Genomic DNA, 18,204 nt, shown 5'->3' with positions numbered 1-18,204 from the left:
CGCTTTGTCCCCAGACCTTTGCTCCTTTAGGAGTTCCTGCCACTGCACTTCCATCCTAGCTTTCCTTCTGACCTTGTTCTTGCTTTTCTGTTTTTTTTCTAGCTTTTCTTTTACCAATCCATTACCCACTCAAGTGAAGGAAACACTGGCATAGACCTGCTTGAAATCTGCTATTCCTTGGACAGACCAATGTCCCAAGCCTTTCTTAGCTGTGCATTAACATTATTTTCAGAGATCCACTATCCATTTTTAGTATGCTGGTTTAGTTATGAGGAGAGAGTCTTTGTTCCTCTCCTCTTTGTCTGTACTCTAAGATAATTGAAATACAGTCTGTTCTTGCAAGGAGGCCAAATGAGCACGTTAGTAGAAGCTCTAAATTTTTCATGTCATCAGCAACAAGCTGCATAAATTTCATTTAATAAATTAATCTAGGATGCATAAACGTTTCCTTTGAACCCTCCTAACACACAGATGAATACCATTTGTGCAGAATATCTGAGGAATAGTTTCTTCAATCAACATCAACTTTTTACTTTATAGCTAAAACTCACAAGTGGGAAAAGGAGACAAATTTAACCTCCAAGTGAAGAGTGGGTGGAAATCTTCTCATGGTACCATTGCTGTTTACAGAGATGTTAACCAGACAGATGGGCATTTGCACGGTCTCCTTCAGGCATCTATCTAACTTTTGTGTGATTCAGAGTTAAAAGCTTGAGCTCCCTGTGTAGTCAACAGAATCCACTTTGAGGGGAGGAGGGAGAGGGAGGCGATTGCAGGAACACAAACTGGTGCCTGCGGTAAACAGCGAGTCAGGTGAGTGGCTGGGAAGGCAGTTCTGTGTTCAAAGAAGGTCCTTGGATAAACTCTGAATCCCTAAACAAAGAGTATGTACAGTAAATTCTGCACCAGAGCCTGCTGCAGACCGGCATTTGCAGTGACTCAAGGTCCATTTGTTAAAAAGAAATATGTCTGTTTGCAGCCTGTGATGGGTTTAATGGTGCGGGTGGGCTGGGGAGGGGAGGGACCTCCTGATGTTCATTGTGGGACCAAGTGGGATTTAATCACAGGGATGCAACTCCATTTCCAATATGTTGTTACAAGGCTGGAGAGGCGTTGTTTTGCAAGGGCATGTAGTGATAGGACAAGGAGGAACGGCCTTAACCTGAAGGAGGGCAGGTTTAGATTAGATATTAGGAAGAAATTCTTTACCATAAGAGTAATGAGGCCCTAGCACAGGTTGCCTAGAGATGTTGTGGACTCCCCATCCCTGGAAGTGTCCAAGGCCAGGTTGGACAGGGCTTGGAGCACCCTGGGATAATGGAAGGTGTCCCTGCTCAGGGGGTGGAATGGCATGAGCTTTAAAGGTCCTTTCCAACCCCAACAATTCTGTGGTCCTGTGATTTAAAAACAAATTTACTCATGCCAGGAAGATTGGGAAGATGGAAGGATTGAGGTGGGGTTTGTGTTGCCCATACTTTAAAAGTCTTAAAATTCTGAAAAGCTTTTATAAGTAAAAAGGTACAGATCAGGAATATAATTTTGTATAGTGAGAGTGGGACCATTCAGGTGCTTTGTTTTAGGGGAGGATAAATCAAACTGCAATTTGGCTAAAGACCAGCTAGTTTCTTTTACAGAATTTCTTGCAATTCTTAGTTTGCAGTTGAAATAGATTTATTAGTGGTTGGTGAAAACCTGTAAGTATTACAGAAAACACAGTCATGCCAATTAAATTACTGCAGCCTACAATAAAATAGAAAGTCGTGTACGTTATCCCACGTGTACTTGCTGCTTCAGTGGTAATGTGTGGTTCTGCCCAGATGTATTTTTCACTGTCCCATTTGCCCTTGGCTCATTACAGCCCTTATATCTTGGGAGACCTTCGTGTTTCAACTTACAGAAAAATCTCTCTCAAAAAAAGTGTAAATTAAAATCCATTCAATTTACCTGCTGCGAAGGAGTCCTGGTAAAAGGGGTTCTGGTTTTCTCCCTTGCCTTGCAGTGAAGAGCCTGCTTTTCTGCCCAAAGTTATGCTAAACTAGACTCCAACATGATTAATACTCACTCCTCCAGCCTGCTAGATCAGATTACTTTTAGCAGCAGTATTTGTGGAGATGGGTAATCCCCGTATCCTCACGGAACATGCACGTTTATTTATAGGCTTAGGAGACAGAAAACACTCGATTTTGCCTGAGTTGTTATTTGGGGACAGATCATGTGCTGTGCCCTGCCTAGGCAGAGGCTGGGGCTGGTTTTGAGCAGGGTAATCATAAAAACACCTGATTTACAAATGCCTAAATGCTTTTAGGATAGAAATACTGAAAACAGATATGCTGTAGGTGTGCTGCAGAGTGAGTTTAGCTCAGTTCTTTGCCATGACACGTGCAATGCATTGGTGGCTTCTCCAGCCCTCAGTTCAGTCATGCCAAAACAGTGTTTATAAAATCATCCTGCCTTGCAAAACCATATTTTATATAGGTGTTACTTAAAATATTTCTGGAATTGCGGACATAAATTTACATAAATTTTCATACTTTGGTGTCAAATATTTATTGTAGCAGTTACATTTTTCAAAGAGGTAGTGAGCTAACTAATTTCCTTTCCCTCCTTTGGGGACTCTAAAAAGAATTTCAAAGGCGTGCTTGTTCTTGAGAACAAGTTGAAATTGTTCTAAAATTGAAAAACCTAAACTTAGCGTGTGATGTAAAAGCAAAAACTGGGTAGTAGAAGGCCTTGTCTAAATTAGGGGCTTTCAAAAGGTATTTGCTGGCGTTGATTATATTACAAGTCTTTGGCTTCTGAAAATATCTCCTGCAATCAGCGGGCTGTTTCTTGTTGATCTTTGTTCTTCAGGCGTGCTAACAGCAGCAAGATTTCACCTGGGGTCTGTATTAGACTGTCTCTTGTTTTAGCAAGTTGTCCTAAAGCACCTCCCCATGTGAGTGCAGTTCCATCTGCCTGTGTTCATCAGCTGCGTTGTCACTGTCCTGGGCATGAACCACACTGCCAGATTTGTTTGGCACCTTTCGTGTGTGTGTGTGCGTGTGAGTGAATAACAAGAGAGTGTCACAGTTCTTGCATTAATCTTTTTTAGCTCTTTGTTAAGAATTTCATTTTCTTCTTAAAATTCTTTTCTGCAAGAGTAAGGAAATTTAAATTTCGGTTAAAAAAGCTAAATTTAAAAGAAATCGTGTAATTAAAAGCTAAATTTAAAGTAAGTAGTGTAATTCTGATGTTGGCTTAGTAAATCACCTGTTGGCTGTTGCCTTGAACATTGTTCTATCACACTGTGTGGAAAGAATTAAAAAAATGAAGAATTCAACAAAGAAGAGATCATAGTTTTTAAATATTTGTGTTACTTGATAACAGCAGTGGTAAGAAAGGCTCTCTCAGGTCAGACAGACATTCCTGCTTGATTTTGTGTCCAGGCCATGGCTGGAGACAGGAACAGACGTGCAGGGAAAGGAGTAAAGAGATTTTCATCTTTGGGAGGACAAGATGAGGAAACATCCAAGGCACAATGAATGCCCTGTGATTATGGTAATAGGGCACACACGATTATTTAATGAATGTTTCTTTTCAGCGTCGCCTCTAATGCCCATTGTGAATGTCGTGTTGCTTGTCTGTCTGAAATGTAAAGCACCTTCCAGGGCCTGTCCTCTGGACACTAAAATGCTGGATTGGAGCAGACACTTGAATGTGATCTGATGAAGTGCTCAGCATCTAGGGGTAGATGCAGCAAGATCTCAACACGACAGAATTTTTGAAGGAGGTGGTTTTGTTATATCATTCATAAAGGCGCTCTCTGCCTCAAAGAGGAGACAGAATCTGTCTGGTTTATGAAGAATTAATACAGTTTTTGTGCAGTTTCCTGTGATGAAGAAGTCTTGTTGTTGCTGAAAAGCAGCATGGATGTTCTCTTTCCATTCTTTGGTATACATTAATTTTTTTCCTTTAAAGAAACAACCCAATAACAATACAAGAATGAGAGAAGGAGGAGTGGAAGAGAAGCAGTAGTGCTTGGCAGCAGTTCTGAGCAGTGAAGCAGGAGCTTCAGGGAGTGCTCACCAGTGTAGGGAATGGCTGCTCAGTCACTTTGTGTTGTTTTGTTGGTTGGGAATGTGGAATACCTGCTAATACTCATTAGGGAAGATGGGTTTGCAGGTCTTTGAGGGATGAAAATGGTCTAGTCCTCATCCTTTCTCTCCTCTCCTGTTTCTCCACCTCTCCTCCCTGGCAGAAACATCTTAAAGTACAAACCAAAATCATCATGGGGAATACATAGCTTTAAATGAAGAGGGTTTTTTTTTAATTTTTCTTCAACAAATTTGCCTTTTGTAAAACACCTCGCTTCATGGTACCACCCTTTCTCTTCCCATGTAGAAGCTGGGGGGACACCCCTCCTGCTGAAGAACCTTTTGCTTGTTCCACCTCTTAAATTAAAAAACTTTGTGTCTGTAAATGCTTTAAGTGAAGAGATTACTAAACAAAACTATTTATTTTGGTTGGTGTGGCAAACGTGTAACTGGTTGGAGAAGCAGGATCTGTCCCTGGCTCCCTCTGGGTGACATTCCCTGCCTGCTGCCCTGTCTTCTGTTAAAAAAGTGATGACCTCAATAATTGAAGCTCCCCACAGCAACTGCAAACTGCCTCACCCCAGACCTACATGGCACAACCAGCTGAAAACCCAGTAATTAAGACAACAAAATGTTTGAAGAAAAAGGCCTCTCCTGTTGACATGATTTCTTTTTAATCAGGTCTTATTTATGATGAAACACTAAACATTTTTTCTCCTAAATCAGGCAAAGGCTCTACAGTTATTCTAGGGAGCAACAACTCTTTCTCTTAGGCACAGGATGGACACCACGATCATCCGGGAGAAACCAGTTTTGTACAGAAACCTTGGGCAAAAACCTGGTGTAAAGAACTTTGTGTGAGGATCCCAGGCCCAGCATGGAAAATGTGAGGGGTTAACCCCTGCAGGGACTTCAGGCATCTCTTGATGATCTCTTTAGTGTTATTAAATAATGTAGATACATTAAACCGTGCAATGTTGCATCTGTTCTCCTCACTCCGTTTGCAGAAGGATGCTTCCAACCACAGCATGGATGGCATATTTCCCTTTTAAACTTGCAATACGCTGCTCTGCAGTTTTAGAAAACGCCCTTTTTTTTAAAATTTATTTTAACTTAGCTTCAAATTTTCCTTGTGGAGGCCGGGCAAACAGCTGATACCATCCCAGAATTGAATGCTACAGCTTTAAGATAAGGTGCCGGGCGCTCTCGGCGCTCACACAGCGGCTCCTCCCGTCCGCTCTTTTTTTCCTTTCTCATGCTGAAAATACCCCACCATGTTCACGATAAGAGATTTCTCTCTTTTTTTTTTCTTTTTTTTTTTTTTGTTATTTTTCTTACTTCCCCCCCTCCTCCTTCTCTGAAATCCACCAAAACTGAAGAAAAATCCAAGTGACTGTTCTTAGCAGCTGTGTGGCCCGGAGTTCAGTGGGGAAGCGGCTTCCTGCCGTCCCTATTCATCACCTGCTTCAAAGGCGGCCTGGCCGCTCCAGTGTGCAGGCCAGGTAGGGTGCCTTTGTGCGCAGGCGGGAGGATTAATATCAAAGCTGCGGCAACCAGGCCCTTGGTCTCGGGCTGCCATTCAGGCAAGCGGGGAGAGGCTAAGAGTGGCCAAGGTCACAGCATCCAGTGTGGTGCGGACTGGGAACGGCTCCTGAGAATAGAGGGCTTCTTATGAAATCATGGTGCAAGCTTGCGGCACAGCAGGTGCCCTTCTGGAACACATACATCTGTTTATGTTGGGATAGCGTAGCTGACAACGGGATAATAGAGCTTTGTTTTTTTATAATTTTCTTGCTTCTTTTTTTTTTTTTATTTAAGGGAAAAAAAAAAGACAACTCTACGCGCCAGTGTTGAGGAATATTGCAGGAAGAGCGTTCGCTTTGGAAATCATAAAGAAATCTTGCAAAGCTTTAATTGCTGGGGTGGGGGGTTGTGTGTGTGTATACTTAAGCAAAGGGGCGAGCAGGCTGCCTATTAACCATTTAGGATCCTCAGCCCTGCTGAGGAGCAGCAGCGGGATACGGGGGCACCCGCCACACAATGCGACAATGCCTCCCTTTTTTTTTATATTATTTTTTTGTATGCTTCCGACATTTGTACCAACAAATTGGGTAGGGATGCGCTGGATTTGCTCGGTTGTCTCCATTGTTGGGATTGTCTGGAGGAATTCTGTCACACTAACGGTGGCTTTTTAAGAGGTGAGGTAATAGTGACGTAAAAATAAAATTGCCAACTTGATGAAATTAAGGGGGAAATTAAGCTGTAGACGAGTTGTCATGACGACAAGGATGTTCTATTGATGAACTGTACTCCTCCCTGTCCAATCAGATAGTGGAGCTGAAGCTGGAGCATGAACAGGAGAAGACGCACCTATTCCAGCAGCACAACGCAGTGCAGGACTGCCTGGTCCGAGACCATCAACGGGAGATCGAGAAACTGGAGAAACAGCTTCGCGCTGCCATGGCAGAGCACCAGAGTCAAACTCAAGAAAGCAGGAAACGAGACGGCCAGGTAACGATCAATAACGCTTGAAAGGCGTCCGCTTATTAGAAATTGCTGATAATGAGTGTTTCCTGTTTGCCAGCATTGTTGGTGGTGCTCGCTGGGGGAGCATTTGCGAAACTGGCACATAAACGTGATTTAGTTTTTCTTTTTTTCTTTTTTTCTTTTTCCGCTTTCCCCCCTCCCTTCCCACTGCTGAATAGGGCTTTAACTGCAAAAACCACAGGTAGCCAGATTAAAAATCCCATGGTGCGCTATAACTCGGCCTATTTATAATCTTGTCTCATTTTCTTTCATGATGGATTTGTTTAAGAAAAAAAGGTATCTGTTCTTTTTCCCCCCCAGCCCTCACACTCACCCCTCCTTTTCTCCTTCCTGGGCAAATCCATGTGAATTATATCTGCTTCGTTCGTGTGCTTTTTTTTGTTTTAAATCTCTGCAGGTAACTCACAAATGGCTTTATTTCCTTTTGTTCATGTCTTTTTTGTTTCAGTTTTTGTATTCTAGATTTGCATTGTGTGTTTGGTTCCGTGTGTCGGATGTTTGATAAGATGATCTGGGTTTGGGGTCGCTTACCATCACGTTTATTTTCCTACACACACGCACCCCTCCCATCCTCCATCTCTGTGGTCACTGTTGGAAGCCATTTGGCAGAATAACCCCCAGCTGGGGTAGCATTTGACTCTTCAAACTTCTGGATGAAATGCACACTGTCAGCATGGAAAATGATCTTTATGAGTTTTCACTTCAAAAACCATCTTATTGCCTTTTTTTCAATCTATTTTGTAAGGATGGCATGGTATATTTTCCTAAGAGCCTTTATTAAAAAGGCCTGCAATGGCAATATTTTAAAAACTAAGGTGATTTTCTAGTTTAAAGAGTTTATAGAAAATAATCTTTCCTAATCAGCGTTAGAATTGCTTATCACGCATGGATTATTTTATACCAAAACTGGACATTTTGGTAAAGCATCTTTAATGACACATTTTCCGCGCACCACCACCTTCCCTATGAGATGTTAGGCTCAGACTAAGAGGCATTTTCACTCCACCTTCCTGTAGACTGGTAGGCTGTGGCTTTTACTAACACCTCTGATGGAGCTAAGTGAAACTGAATTGAAAATTTACTTTTGAAATCAATTGGTTTTTTTACTTTGGATGGCTCAGACTATCGAAATCTGGCTTAAGGAAGTCTATTAGGAAGCAAACGGCTTCTCAGGAGGTTGAGAGATATATTGCAAAGCCAGGACTTATTTCTCCATTTCCACCATTGTGGTTTTCCAATGAAAACGGGGTATACTTTGTGAGAATACTTGGGAAGGGGATACTCAGGTGGCCTGTGAAAAAGAAATTAAACCTTGCCTTTTATTCTCCGCTGCTTTGTAAGAGCGAACAAAGACTGAAATGGTTCAAGGGATTGGTTTTTATCTTTGCATTTTTTATTTTGGCCCAAGATAGATTCATCTTGTCTATGGATCTGTTTGCGAGTGTCTTTTCAGAGTTGTAGCCTCCTCTCACCTGCATTCCTGCTGTTGTTTTTTTTTTTGCGGACAAAGGCAGAGCTGTAACTCCCAGGTTAAAAAAAGGCAGTTTTGGAATTATATAGAATTATTCTGTCTACACGCCAGTGCTCATCCCCGTTCGTGTATTGCTCTGTAATGCTGAATACAAAGGGAAAGGGACTCTCTTAAGCAAATCTCGAGACCGAACTGGGAGGTGTCTGTAAGTCCAGCTCTGGTTTGTGCTCTTGGGGGTTGTTTCTGGCAAAGGTTGGAACCCAAAGTTTGGTTGTGCTTTCTGTTTTCAGGGGATCAATGATGCTACTACAGGTGCTCTGCGGAAAGCTGGGAATTTTCGCAGCTATTGGGGGAATCTGAACACTCTGAAAAGCAGAGTTTGGCCTTTTTACAGAGCTATTCTTTGTAGTTTAAATATCCCTGTACAGTCATCTGAACATTGCTGCCATGAGAATGACATGTAAATCAGGGACGAAAAGGCAGTTGCTTTGACTAGAAGAGCTGTTGTTTGTTTAAATTCTACCGAGACTCTCCCATCTTTCAAGGACGCAAATTTTTCCATTTGGGAAAATAAATTGCTCTTCGTTCCTTCCTCTGGTCTTTGTATTCAAATCCACCTGTGTCTTTGCAGTGAGCTCAACAGACAATACTGGTGCTTCTTATAGAATTATAGCACAGATTTTTAATATTTTTTTCTTAATCTTTGCATATGTTTACTAAAAATGCGTGTTTTGGACATCTGATGTGACTAACGGGCAATGTCCTTTATGAAACATTTGTCAGGCTCTTAACAAAGATAACCCAGTCATTTAATGGGTATTTAACAGCATTGCATTTTAAAAACCTGTTAAATTGGAACCATCTTTGACAGCAGTAATTTTTAGGAGTGCTTTGTGTCCCAGCGAAGGTGAGATGAAATAGGAGCGGAGGCCATTTTGCTTCGCGAAATGAAAAGTGGATTTGCTGGGTTATTCGAAAAATTTAAATAATAATTAGTGTTAATCACATACGAGTAGCTTGGTTTGAAGGACCTATCTGCTCAGTGTTGGGTGAATGATGTGAAAGCACCGTTATTAAAGGTATTCATGGGAAGTCTTTCTTAAATCCTTTTCCATATGAAAGAGTAGCGAATACGTATTTCTTAATATATGTATTTAAAATACATATTTCTCACTGTATTCCTAAAGACAGTTATGACAGAGTACTGCAGATCAATTTATTTTACTAATACTGTAAAGATTAATTTCAGTTTTTTATTGCGTATCCAAGGTCTCTACTTTCACATAGGTCTTCAGATACTGTGAAAGACAGTATACAAAATAGTTACATTTTATTCAAATATGAATACATTTATTAATGCTTTAATCACTACTAGAATGTAAAAATTAAGATTTGAGTGCCTTGCCAGATTTTTAATAAATAAAACAATGTTACTGCTTCTTGAAGTATAAGTTTAATACATTTTCAATAAAGGAATTTGATTGAAGCGTATCACCTTTTGTGTTGCTGATAAATTTCTGGATAACAATTGCAATCCGCTTGGATTTCTCCATTTCTAGTAGGCTTGCTCTGATTTTTTTACCTGGGGTTGTAATGCTTGGGGAGGAGTAAATTGACTTGTAGGTCAATAAACGTCAAAGCAGTACAAAAGCTCTTATGCCATGCTGTGTTCTTGTAGGCTGTTAAATCCTATATGTTTTCTATGAACTACCATAATGTTGTTATTCTTTAAACAGTGGCTAATCACACAGGAGTATGGTTTTTTTAAGGGCAGTTTTGAACCACTAGTTCTATTTAATTTAGATATCTGGATTTTCTTTAGGGGCATTCTTAAGTTATGCTTTGGTTGCTCATTCATTCCACACCTCCCAAAATAATTTTAGTTTATACATTAGTTCAAAAAGCAGGGAGCTTCTTGCATAATAGAGATCTTCCTCTGTTTTATTAAAAGCAGTCTTGCTACGGAATCAGTGATTTTCTGAAGCAAGACTTCAGGTTACAGAGAAGAGTATATTCCGTTTGCTTGGCGAAATGAGATAGCAAGGTTAGGAAATTTTAATAACTGAAGCAGAGGGGCTGTGGTGTCTGTGGTGCCAGTTGTGCCCTCGTATTTCCCCTTTATCCTTTGAATGTCCTTCTTTCCCCAGCGTCTGCCATGTGCCCTCAACCAGCTCAAAGATTTCCATGTTCCAGCTGCTGAAGAGTTGGATCATTTTCCTGCTTGTTCTTCCACCGTTGACCTTTGGGCAAGAAGAAGAAATAAAATGTACCCCTGTAACTTCAAATACAGTGCTTGGCACTAAAGGAGAGGAAAGAAAGTTTCCATGAGGAAGCTGAATCCTCTTTCCAGGTTCTGTTGTGAGATAATTGGCCAGGTCACTGTGTTCATCCAGTCGTAATTGGGTCAAGAGGAGCTTGAGTGCTCAGGCACGTTCTGCCTGTGCATGTCACTGATGTCACGGTGTTTAATTTTAACAGGCAGCGTTTGTGCTCTCAAAAATGAGGCTGCTCTAAGAGATCACTGCTCTTTTGGGATGTCTTGAGGCTCTTGAGAAACCCTTATTGCTTTGGAAAGGAAAACCTGGTGTAGTTCGGAAGCCGTGTGAACACAAACATTGAGAGCAGAGCTTACTACAAAAAACCCCAGCAAACAGCCCAGAGGTGGTAAGAAGAGTTAATAAGGTGTTATCCCATGGCTGAAGTATCCATTTCCTTTTTTCTTTCTTGCCTTTTGAACTTTCCATAATCCCCTTGGCCTTTACCATCCTGGTTCGCTTTCCCTTGTCAGAAATCAGCGGCTCCTTCTCTGGTGTCCCATGTACAGCACATCCCATCACTTCTTTTGTGGCTTCTCCTCTTTGGAAATTTGTTTCTTTGCACTTGGGATCAGCAATCTTTCTGCAACCATCGCTTTGCACCTGGTTTTGTCAGAATTAATTTGAGCCTGTGGAGTTAAAATAAAAAACCAGTAGCAATCACTATTTTCATTCCAGCAATGATAGTTATTTTCATTCCAGTAGATCCTTGGTATATGTTTATGGTTCTATGTAGATAATTAGTGTATCAACCAAGTGGGGAAACAGAAGACATTTATCTTGGCTCCATAAATGTGTGAAGGGTGGCTGTGCTGATGTGTGTCTGCTGCAGAGCTCTGTCAGCTACTGACAAGAGAAAATACAGGAAAAAGAAAAGCCAGTAGAGACACTACCTACATTTTTAGTGATAACTAAATATCCAACACATGCCCAGTTTCTGCCTGTATGCAAATATTGCTGCAACAGTAACTTTTCAGTACTATATTAACATGAAGGATTTGGGGAGCATTTTTTTCAGAATAGGAGACTCTCTTCAATTTTGACCTGAACAACCTATTGTTACCTACAGATAAATCACTGATCAAAACTTCTGCTTCATGTAATTGTTTTAATGTCTCCACACCAGGTCCCACATGGTTATTCTCCCAGTATCAGTGGAAGCAGTTTTCTTGAGGGGATCTGGAGGGTACAGATAGAGGTGACCTGGGAAACATTCAGATGCTGACAGTGCTACTGAAGTCACTTCTGTTTACAATTTGGAGTAAATAAATTATACTACTCTTTTTTTTTCCTTTTACTTCCTTTTCTTAGTAGAAGATGTCTTTGGCACGAGGAGGAATGCACTGCTTGCTATGGAGGCTTTCTCTGCAGCCAATCTAAATCCTGGAGTTACAATCTAAATATTTGTTTGTTGTATTTTACTTGGAGAGTCGCTCTTGGGCTGCCAGTCAGACTCCTGCAGACAGACAGCCATTCCCTTTTAGCCTTTCCCAAACAAAAGCTTTTGGCTGTATTGCAGCATGTTTAATTTACCACCAGTCAGCCCAGGATAATGAATATGACTGTTGATGTAAAGTATTTAAAGTACCAAATATTTGTAGCAGTACTTCTGTGGTTTTCCTTGGTTGTTATTCACAGTCTGCTGACTCAGGGATGGATCCCATTGATGGGGAAGAGCAGCTGAAATCAGGGATCTGGTGATGAGTCCCATGGAGACATCACACTGGGCTTTCACTGAGAGCGTTGCTGTGAAATGGTCAAATGCAACAGTTTCTTGTGGAAATACTCAAATACTGGTAATCCACCGAGCTGATTTTCACTTGAGTAAATGCAGGGGAGCTGTGGGAAGAGTTTGGGCTGCAGCATTGGGATAATCTTTGAGATAAGAGTTAAAGATGAGCTTTTGCTCTGATCTGCAGCAGACAGTGCAGGCTCAGGGTTCTCTCCAGCAGGGTCTGGGTCTCCTGAGCACATCCCCTCCCCTGCTCAGGTGGAGCCACCTTGCCACATTTGTGGTCCTGTGTCACACTCTGGCTGAGCTGCTGCCTCAGGTTGGGACACCTTTCCAACACCTGTTGATCCAGCTGTAAACATCTGCCACTTCCTCACTTCATACAACCTTCAAAGTGTCCTTGTGCCACAGTGGGTCATCATCTCTGGCGTCTCCCACATTTTTCCTCAACTCTCACTCTTTTGATTAGGACTGAAATTGGATTGTGAGGAATTTGGGGTGGGAGGTGTGACTTCACTCTCTCCTTTTATACTTCATGCAGCACTTGAAATATTTAGAGACAATTTTGGAACCCATACATAATAGTGCACAAATTGTCATCTGCTGATTAAAAATGTTGAGTTAACTTAGGAGACAACAGACATTTTGTGCTGTCTACAGTGTATGTAAAAGAGAAAGCAGTTGCCATAGAAACTAGCTCATCACATAATATGAACTCTGAATCTGAGATGGAGTTCTTTTCAGCAAAATGGACTTTCTGTTTGTATAATATGAAATTGAATTTATCTGGTAGTTATTATGACACTGCAATCAGTGTTTTTATATTCTTTTTGTTTAATTTTAAATATTGGCAGCTGAGAAGGTAGAGTGTACAATTTCACTTGTCTAGGGGCAGGGTGTAGATCATATGGCAGTAATTTTATTTTATACCAGCGCTCCTTGATTAAGAGAAAGTGATTATTTCCTGCACAGATGTTAATAAACATAGAATAATTTCTCTGAATAGAAATGAGATCAGTTTTGCTTATCAGTGAGGTGTAAAGGATCTTTATGCCATCCACTAGGTGTGGCTTTGCAAGCAGGGTTTGTGTGTGATGGCTGCAAGGAATGATTAATGCTAATAGACAATAAGCTGTACGTGGTGTGAATTATTGCTCACATTAAAGTTACATAAAGAAATACTGAAGTCAGAAATGATCAAGTACAAACAGGTGCATGTACAAACAGGTAGTAACTGCAGCATTTGAGGTGGTGTAATGTACTTTCTAAGCAGAGAGGCAAAAATGCTGTGTTATTCTGCAGAAATGGTCAATTTAAAGTAAAATCTCTTGATTTTGAAGCAGAAGGAGCTTGTGCTTTCTATGTGAAGATCGGTGTATGGCAAAGCCAGACTCTGAATTTGCTTATTGATATTACTTCCAGTTGTGTCTAAATCTTCAGAGTGTAGTTTCTGTGATATTGGCTTGTTCCAAATATTACAACTAAACCTATTCAGTAAATGTCTGCTGCACAGAGGAGAGAATGCTTGCTCACAACTTTATTAACAGTTTTTAGTTCTTTTGAAAACTGCCTTTTAGTGTTACCTTATAATTTTTTTGAGACAGTTGTTGAATAGAAGGAAGTTGACTTCTCCTAGTCCATAGAACAAGTGCAGCAATTTGGAAAACAGCAGTGCCATCTGCTTCAAACATTCCCCTGAGTGCTGAAGGGACATCCTCTAATGGGAGACCAGCATTCATTCTGGAGTTTTTTCACAGCATCATAGAATAATTTGGGTTGGAAGGACCTCTGGAGGTCACCATGCCCAACCTCCTGCTCAAAGCAGGTCTGACTTCAAAACCCACATCATGTTGCTCAGGGCCAAGTCCAGCTGAGTTTTGAAAAACCTGCACTGGTGGAGATTTCACGGCCTTCTTGAGCCATATGCTCCAGTGCTTTACCAATCCAGTGTGGAATTCCTTTTCCTTTATATCCAGCTGGAATATCTGTTGTTAAAATTTGGATCTGTAGGTTCTTGCCCTTCCTTCAAGAAGAGTCTGCCTCTGCCTTCTCCACAATTCCTTACACTCAGTTGAAGACAGCAAATCTTTGGTGTTTAGTTCTCCAGGCCGAATAAACCTGGTTTGGTGAACTCCCTGCAGGTCCTGGTGGGCCATTCCTCAGCTTGCAGGGTTTGAGGTCCCTGTGGTTGGCACCCTGCTCTCCATACTGACTGCTTTCCCCGGGAAATGCCGTCCACAGTATGGCACAGGGTCGCTGTCACGGGGTCACTGTCATCCAGGCCTTTGGAGCAGGTGTTCAGCTGTACCAGCCCCATTTGAACTTTGAGAAGTGCCACTTGTTGGCTGGCTCTTGACTCCTCCTCTTCAAACCCCATGGTCCTGTGAGTTCTCTGCTCACACTGTAGGACACCCCTCCAGTCCGTGTCCCTTCAGTTTGTGTATCAAAACCTTGCTAAAATCAAGGTAAGTGACACTGACACTTCTCCCCTTTCACTGCAGAAGACAATCACTTTATTCAAGCCTGCTTTACCCTGGTTTATCCTGCTTGCTGTTTCCAGTGACACTTTTATTCTTCCTGTGCCTGGAAATTAATTTCATGGAGTTTTACGCCATCATTTTTCCAGGGATGGAGGTTAGGATGTCCTGTCTGTGATTACCTACTAAGGTGCTATGTATTGCAAATTAAGCAGTTAAATTTCTTAGAGTGTGCTTTTTCTCTCATCCCTTTTCTAAAGAAAGATTATCCAAAATCAATTTAGTCTCTCTTCCTTAGGTCATCAGATGTTAATTCCATTCACTCACTGCCACCATAAATCAAGTTTTGAACAGTAGTCTGGCTGTTAAATGATATATATCTTGATAGAAGAGATTCTATGATCTGCTCAGTTCCTCAATTCAAAGGTATTTTAAATACCAAGTGAGGGAATGAGACACTGGGCGAGAAATGGTGACAATCTGTAGTTTGGAATGTTAACACCACTTGTTTTGGCAGCGATACTGCTCGTAAAACAATAAGATCCATATGGATGCTAATTTTCCCAATTTTGAGTAATAAATACAGCCTCTTTATGGTTTAAGTAATGATATTACTCAATACCACTGCAGGGTCCAGTAGACGGTTTCATGATGAGGTAATAAATAGTGATTTTGGAGAGCTGATTTATTTGTGTTTTTCTTTTATGTGGTTTCTGATGGGGGAAGAAGAAATCCCAGAGCCAGTGCAAAGCCTTGCCCTCTCCTGTAGCTGACATGCTTTGGCTGAAGATATGTCAGCTGAGAAATATGAGCCCATCCATACAGCTCCGCACGCTCCCACATTAAAGTGTTATAAAGGAACCTTCAAGTGGAAAACCAGTAACAAATTGCAGCTGAGATGCTTATTGCAAATTGCACTGCCCTGCGTGCCCCACCACCGCTCTGCCTGTTCCTCCACATGCTGCTTTAGCCAGGAAGAAAAATGGGAGGCTCCTCTGGTTTTCCTCTGTTTCACAGACGGGAGCTGCGAGGGGGAGAAGCCCCAGGCCCCTGTGGTGGGTTCTCTGCGGGTCTGGGATGATGTTGCTGGCACAGACACAGGGCTGAGTATTTCACCAGTAAAATCTCTGCAGCTGTTTCCCCACTGGCCCAACCCCGGCATCTGTAGCAGCTCCTCAAAGTCTTTGCTGCCTCAGAAGTATGGAATTTGCTATCCCATCCCATGGAGGGGCAGCCAAATGCTCTGCACTCTTTCAGCCCTGCTCCCACACCAGTGCCATGCCCGGTGTGTGCTCCCAGCTCCAGGCAGCTCAGATCCTGCCCTTCCGAGCTGCTCCAGTCCCTTTCCCTCCAGAGCACCAACTTTGGGCACGCCACACCCCACACAGGGTGGGCTGGGGTTTGTCCCCTGCCAGTTCCGAGCCATGGGTAACAAAGAGGTGCTAGCAAAGGGCTCCTGACTGGGTTCTGTGGGATGTGCAAACCAGGGAAATGGGACAGCGCAGTGCAGTGCCAAGAATTGTGTTGGACCTGGGTGATGCAGCCCATGGGGCACTGGCTGTGTGCTCTGTGACCACGTCCTCAGGGATTCAGCTCAGGAGATCCCATTTCCTGTCCCCTTCTCAGAACTGGGGCTCTGCTGTGGGCTCTCAGGCAGGAGCAGCTGCCCTGGCACAGCCCTGCAGAGTCCACAGAGTCCTTGGTATCGCTCCACACTTCCCATCCTGATTCATTATCTCTTTTCTGCTGCCATTTGGTGTTTCTGTTTTCCTTCACACCCAGAAAAGGGCAGGGATTTTAGGTTCTGCATTTGGGGATGTTCCAGATAGAGAAAACATTGTGAGTCCTCAGCTGAGGGCTGTAGGCTTGTGCTGGCCTCGGACACTTGAGCTCACAGAACTGTGAATGCTTTCTCTGAAATTTGTCTTTTTCTTCTTGGAAAACTTTTCCTTTCTTCTTAAGAAACAAATCAGAAATAAAATCCATTAATTTAAAATACAGTGATAATTTTCAGCACGGAGTCAGACAGCAAGAGCTGTTCCTTGGCCCAGTCACCTTTGAAGAAATGATTGTCACCTTACCTGAATAAAAACTGTTTCTTCATTTGAACAAGTGGCACAGACTGTGACAGTGATTTAAGGTCTTTAGTGTTGATTTCATGCAAGAAAATATTTTTCACAGTATGACTTTAAAGTAGACTTTTTTCCCCCAATTACTCTACATGTTGGCAGCAAATTAGCTTTGAGAGAATATTGTGCACATCACAGTTCTCTGTTGATGTATTGGGGAGTCATTTTTGGATCTTTTAGCTCAGTCAGACCAATGACTGACATTGTTCATGTCTTCCCTTTCTGTGGATTTGAAAGACTTCCTTTTGACAGGGAGGGTGAGATGGAAAAAAAGGAGCCAAAGTACAAGAAATGATTGGCAAAGTGATGATATCATCGCATGTTCAAAGACTCTGCAAATTGAAGCTTATTAAGCTGACATTTTGTCTTCTATTCAGCACTAATTGGAATCATGCCTGGGTGCATGATGTGGAAGGTACTTAATACCTGAGTGTTTATCATGACAAAATGACAGAAATTGATGTCAGGGATGCTGTAGATTTCTGTTTTATGGAAAAAAACAATATATTTCAAACTGCAATTACATATCTCTGAGTAATTTGTATTCATATGTCTGAAAGTCCTAAAACACTGCAAATAAGAAAACTTTACTTTTGACCCCTAAAATATTGGCCTTATCGTGAATATTCCATTTTCAGGTTTTAGAGTTGTTCTTCAGAGTTCATATTAAAAAAAAAAAAAAAAAAAAAGGCTAAGAAAAGGACAAAACCCCCTGACACTGTTTTCACTTGAAACAGATCTGAAAATTGCACGAAGAGTGAACTCCGTTTTCCACACGGGTGATACAATTCTTCTAAAGTTGTCTCTGACAGCTTGAGTTCTTTTGTAGTCTGTGCTTTCTGCTGTATTGGCGTCTGTAAAATGAATTTAGAAAAGAGTGATTTTTGGAAAGGCAGCTGCTGCAAACAGAAGCTGGAAGATTTGAAGGAAGCTGCATGTTCTCCTGCTGTATTTGGTATCCTTAGGGATTTCTGGAGGGCACCTGTGTCCTGTCTGGGATAGCAACAGTACCAGTATGTTACTCTACATCTTCATCTTGGACCTTAAGAAGTTGGATTCAGATCTTCAATTAAACCTCTTGTTTAATATAAAATTAATATTTATTCAGCAGCAGATGAAAACAGTAAGCTGGTAGACGAAATTGTTATGTGAATTTCTGTTTTTATGGGAGTAGGGGTTGGTAATTGCAGAGTAATATGTTTTTAAAAACCCAAACAAAGCAGAAACAAGCAAAAAGCCCACAAACAAAAGGAGAAATGCCACCCCAAACACAAATCAATGGAGTGTGGATGCTCACGGGAAGTACTGGTCATTAAGTGACTGATCCAGCTGCCTGTGTGTCCCTGTGAACTCCAGCAGTCCTGTAGCTAATGAGATGTTGACAAGCAGTTTAGGGGCTGCTGGTAATTATTTGTATCGCTGGAATCCTCTCGGGGGTCTATGCTGTGTTAGTGAAAACA

The 18,204-nt window shown here is 41.7% G+C and overlaps 1 protein-coding gene across 7 annotated transcripts in view; it reads left to right on the top strand.

Moving 5' to 3' along the window:
- Window positions 1-18,204, top strand: part of CEP112 (centrosomal protein 112) — a 159,582-nt gene that overhangs the window by 66,517 nt on the left and 74,861 nt on the right. For 6 of the 7 annotated variants that reach the window (XM_069032391.1, XM_069032389.1, XM_069032390.1 and 3 more), the window contains one exon: window positions 6,402-6,584. In XM_069032391.1, the coding sequence (XP_068888492.1) occupies window positions 6,402-6,584 (183 nt within the window). Of the gene's footprint in view, window positions 1-6,401; window positions 6,585-8,381; window positions 9,288-18,204 lie in introns of those variants that run through there. The other variant, XM_069032394.1, reaches the window with a different exon arrangement.

Source organism: Aphelocoma coerulescens, chromosome 18 (genome assembly GCF_041296385.1).
Source record: "Aphelocoma coerulescens isolate FSJ_1873_10779 chromosome 18, UR_Acoe_1.0, whole genome shotgun sequence".
Lineage (NCBI taxonomy): Eukaryota > Metazoa > Chordata > Aves > Passeriformes > Corvidae > Aphelocoma > Aphelocoma coerulescens.
Note: the sequence above shows the minus strand (reverse complement) of the source record. Positions and strands in the feature narration are given on the sequence as shown.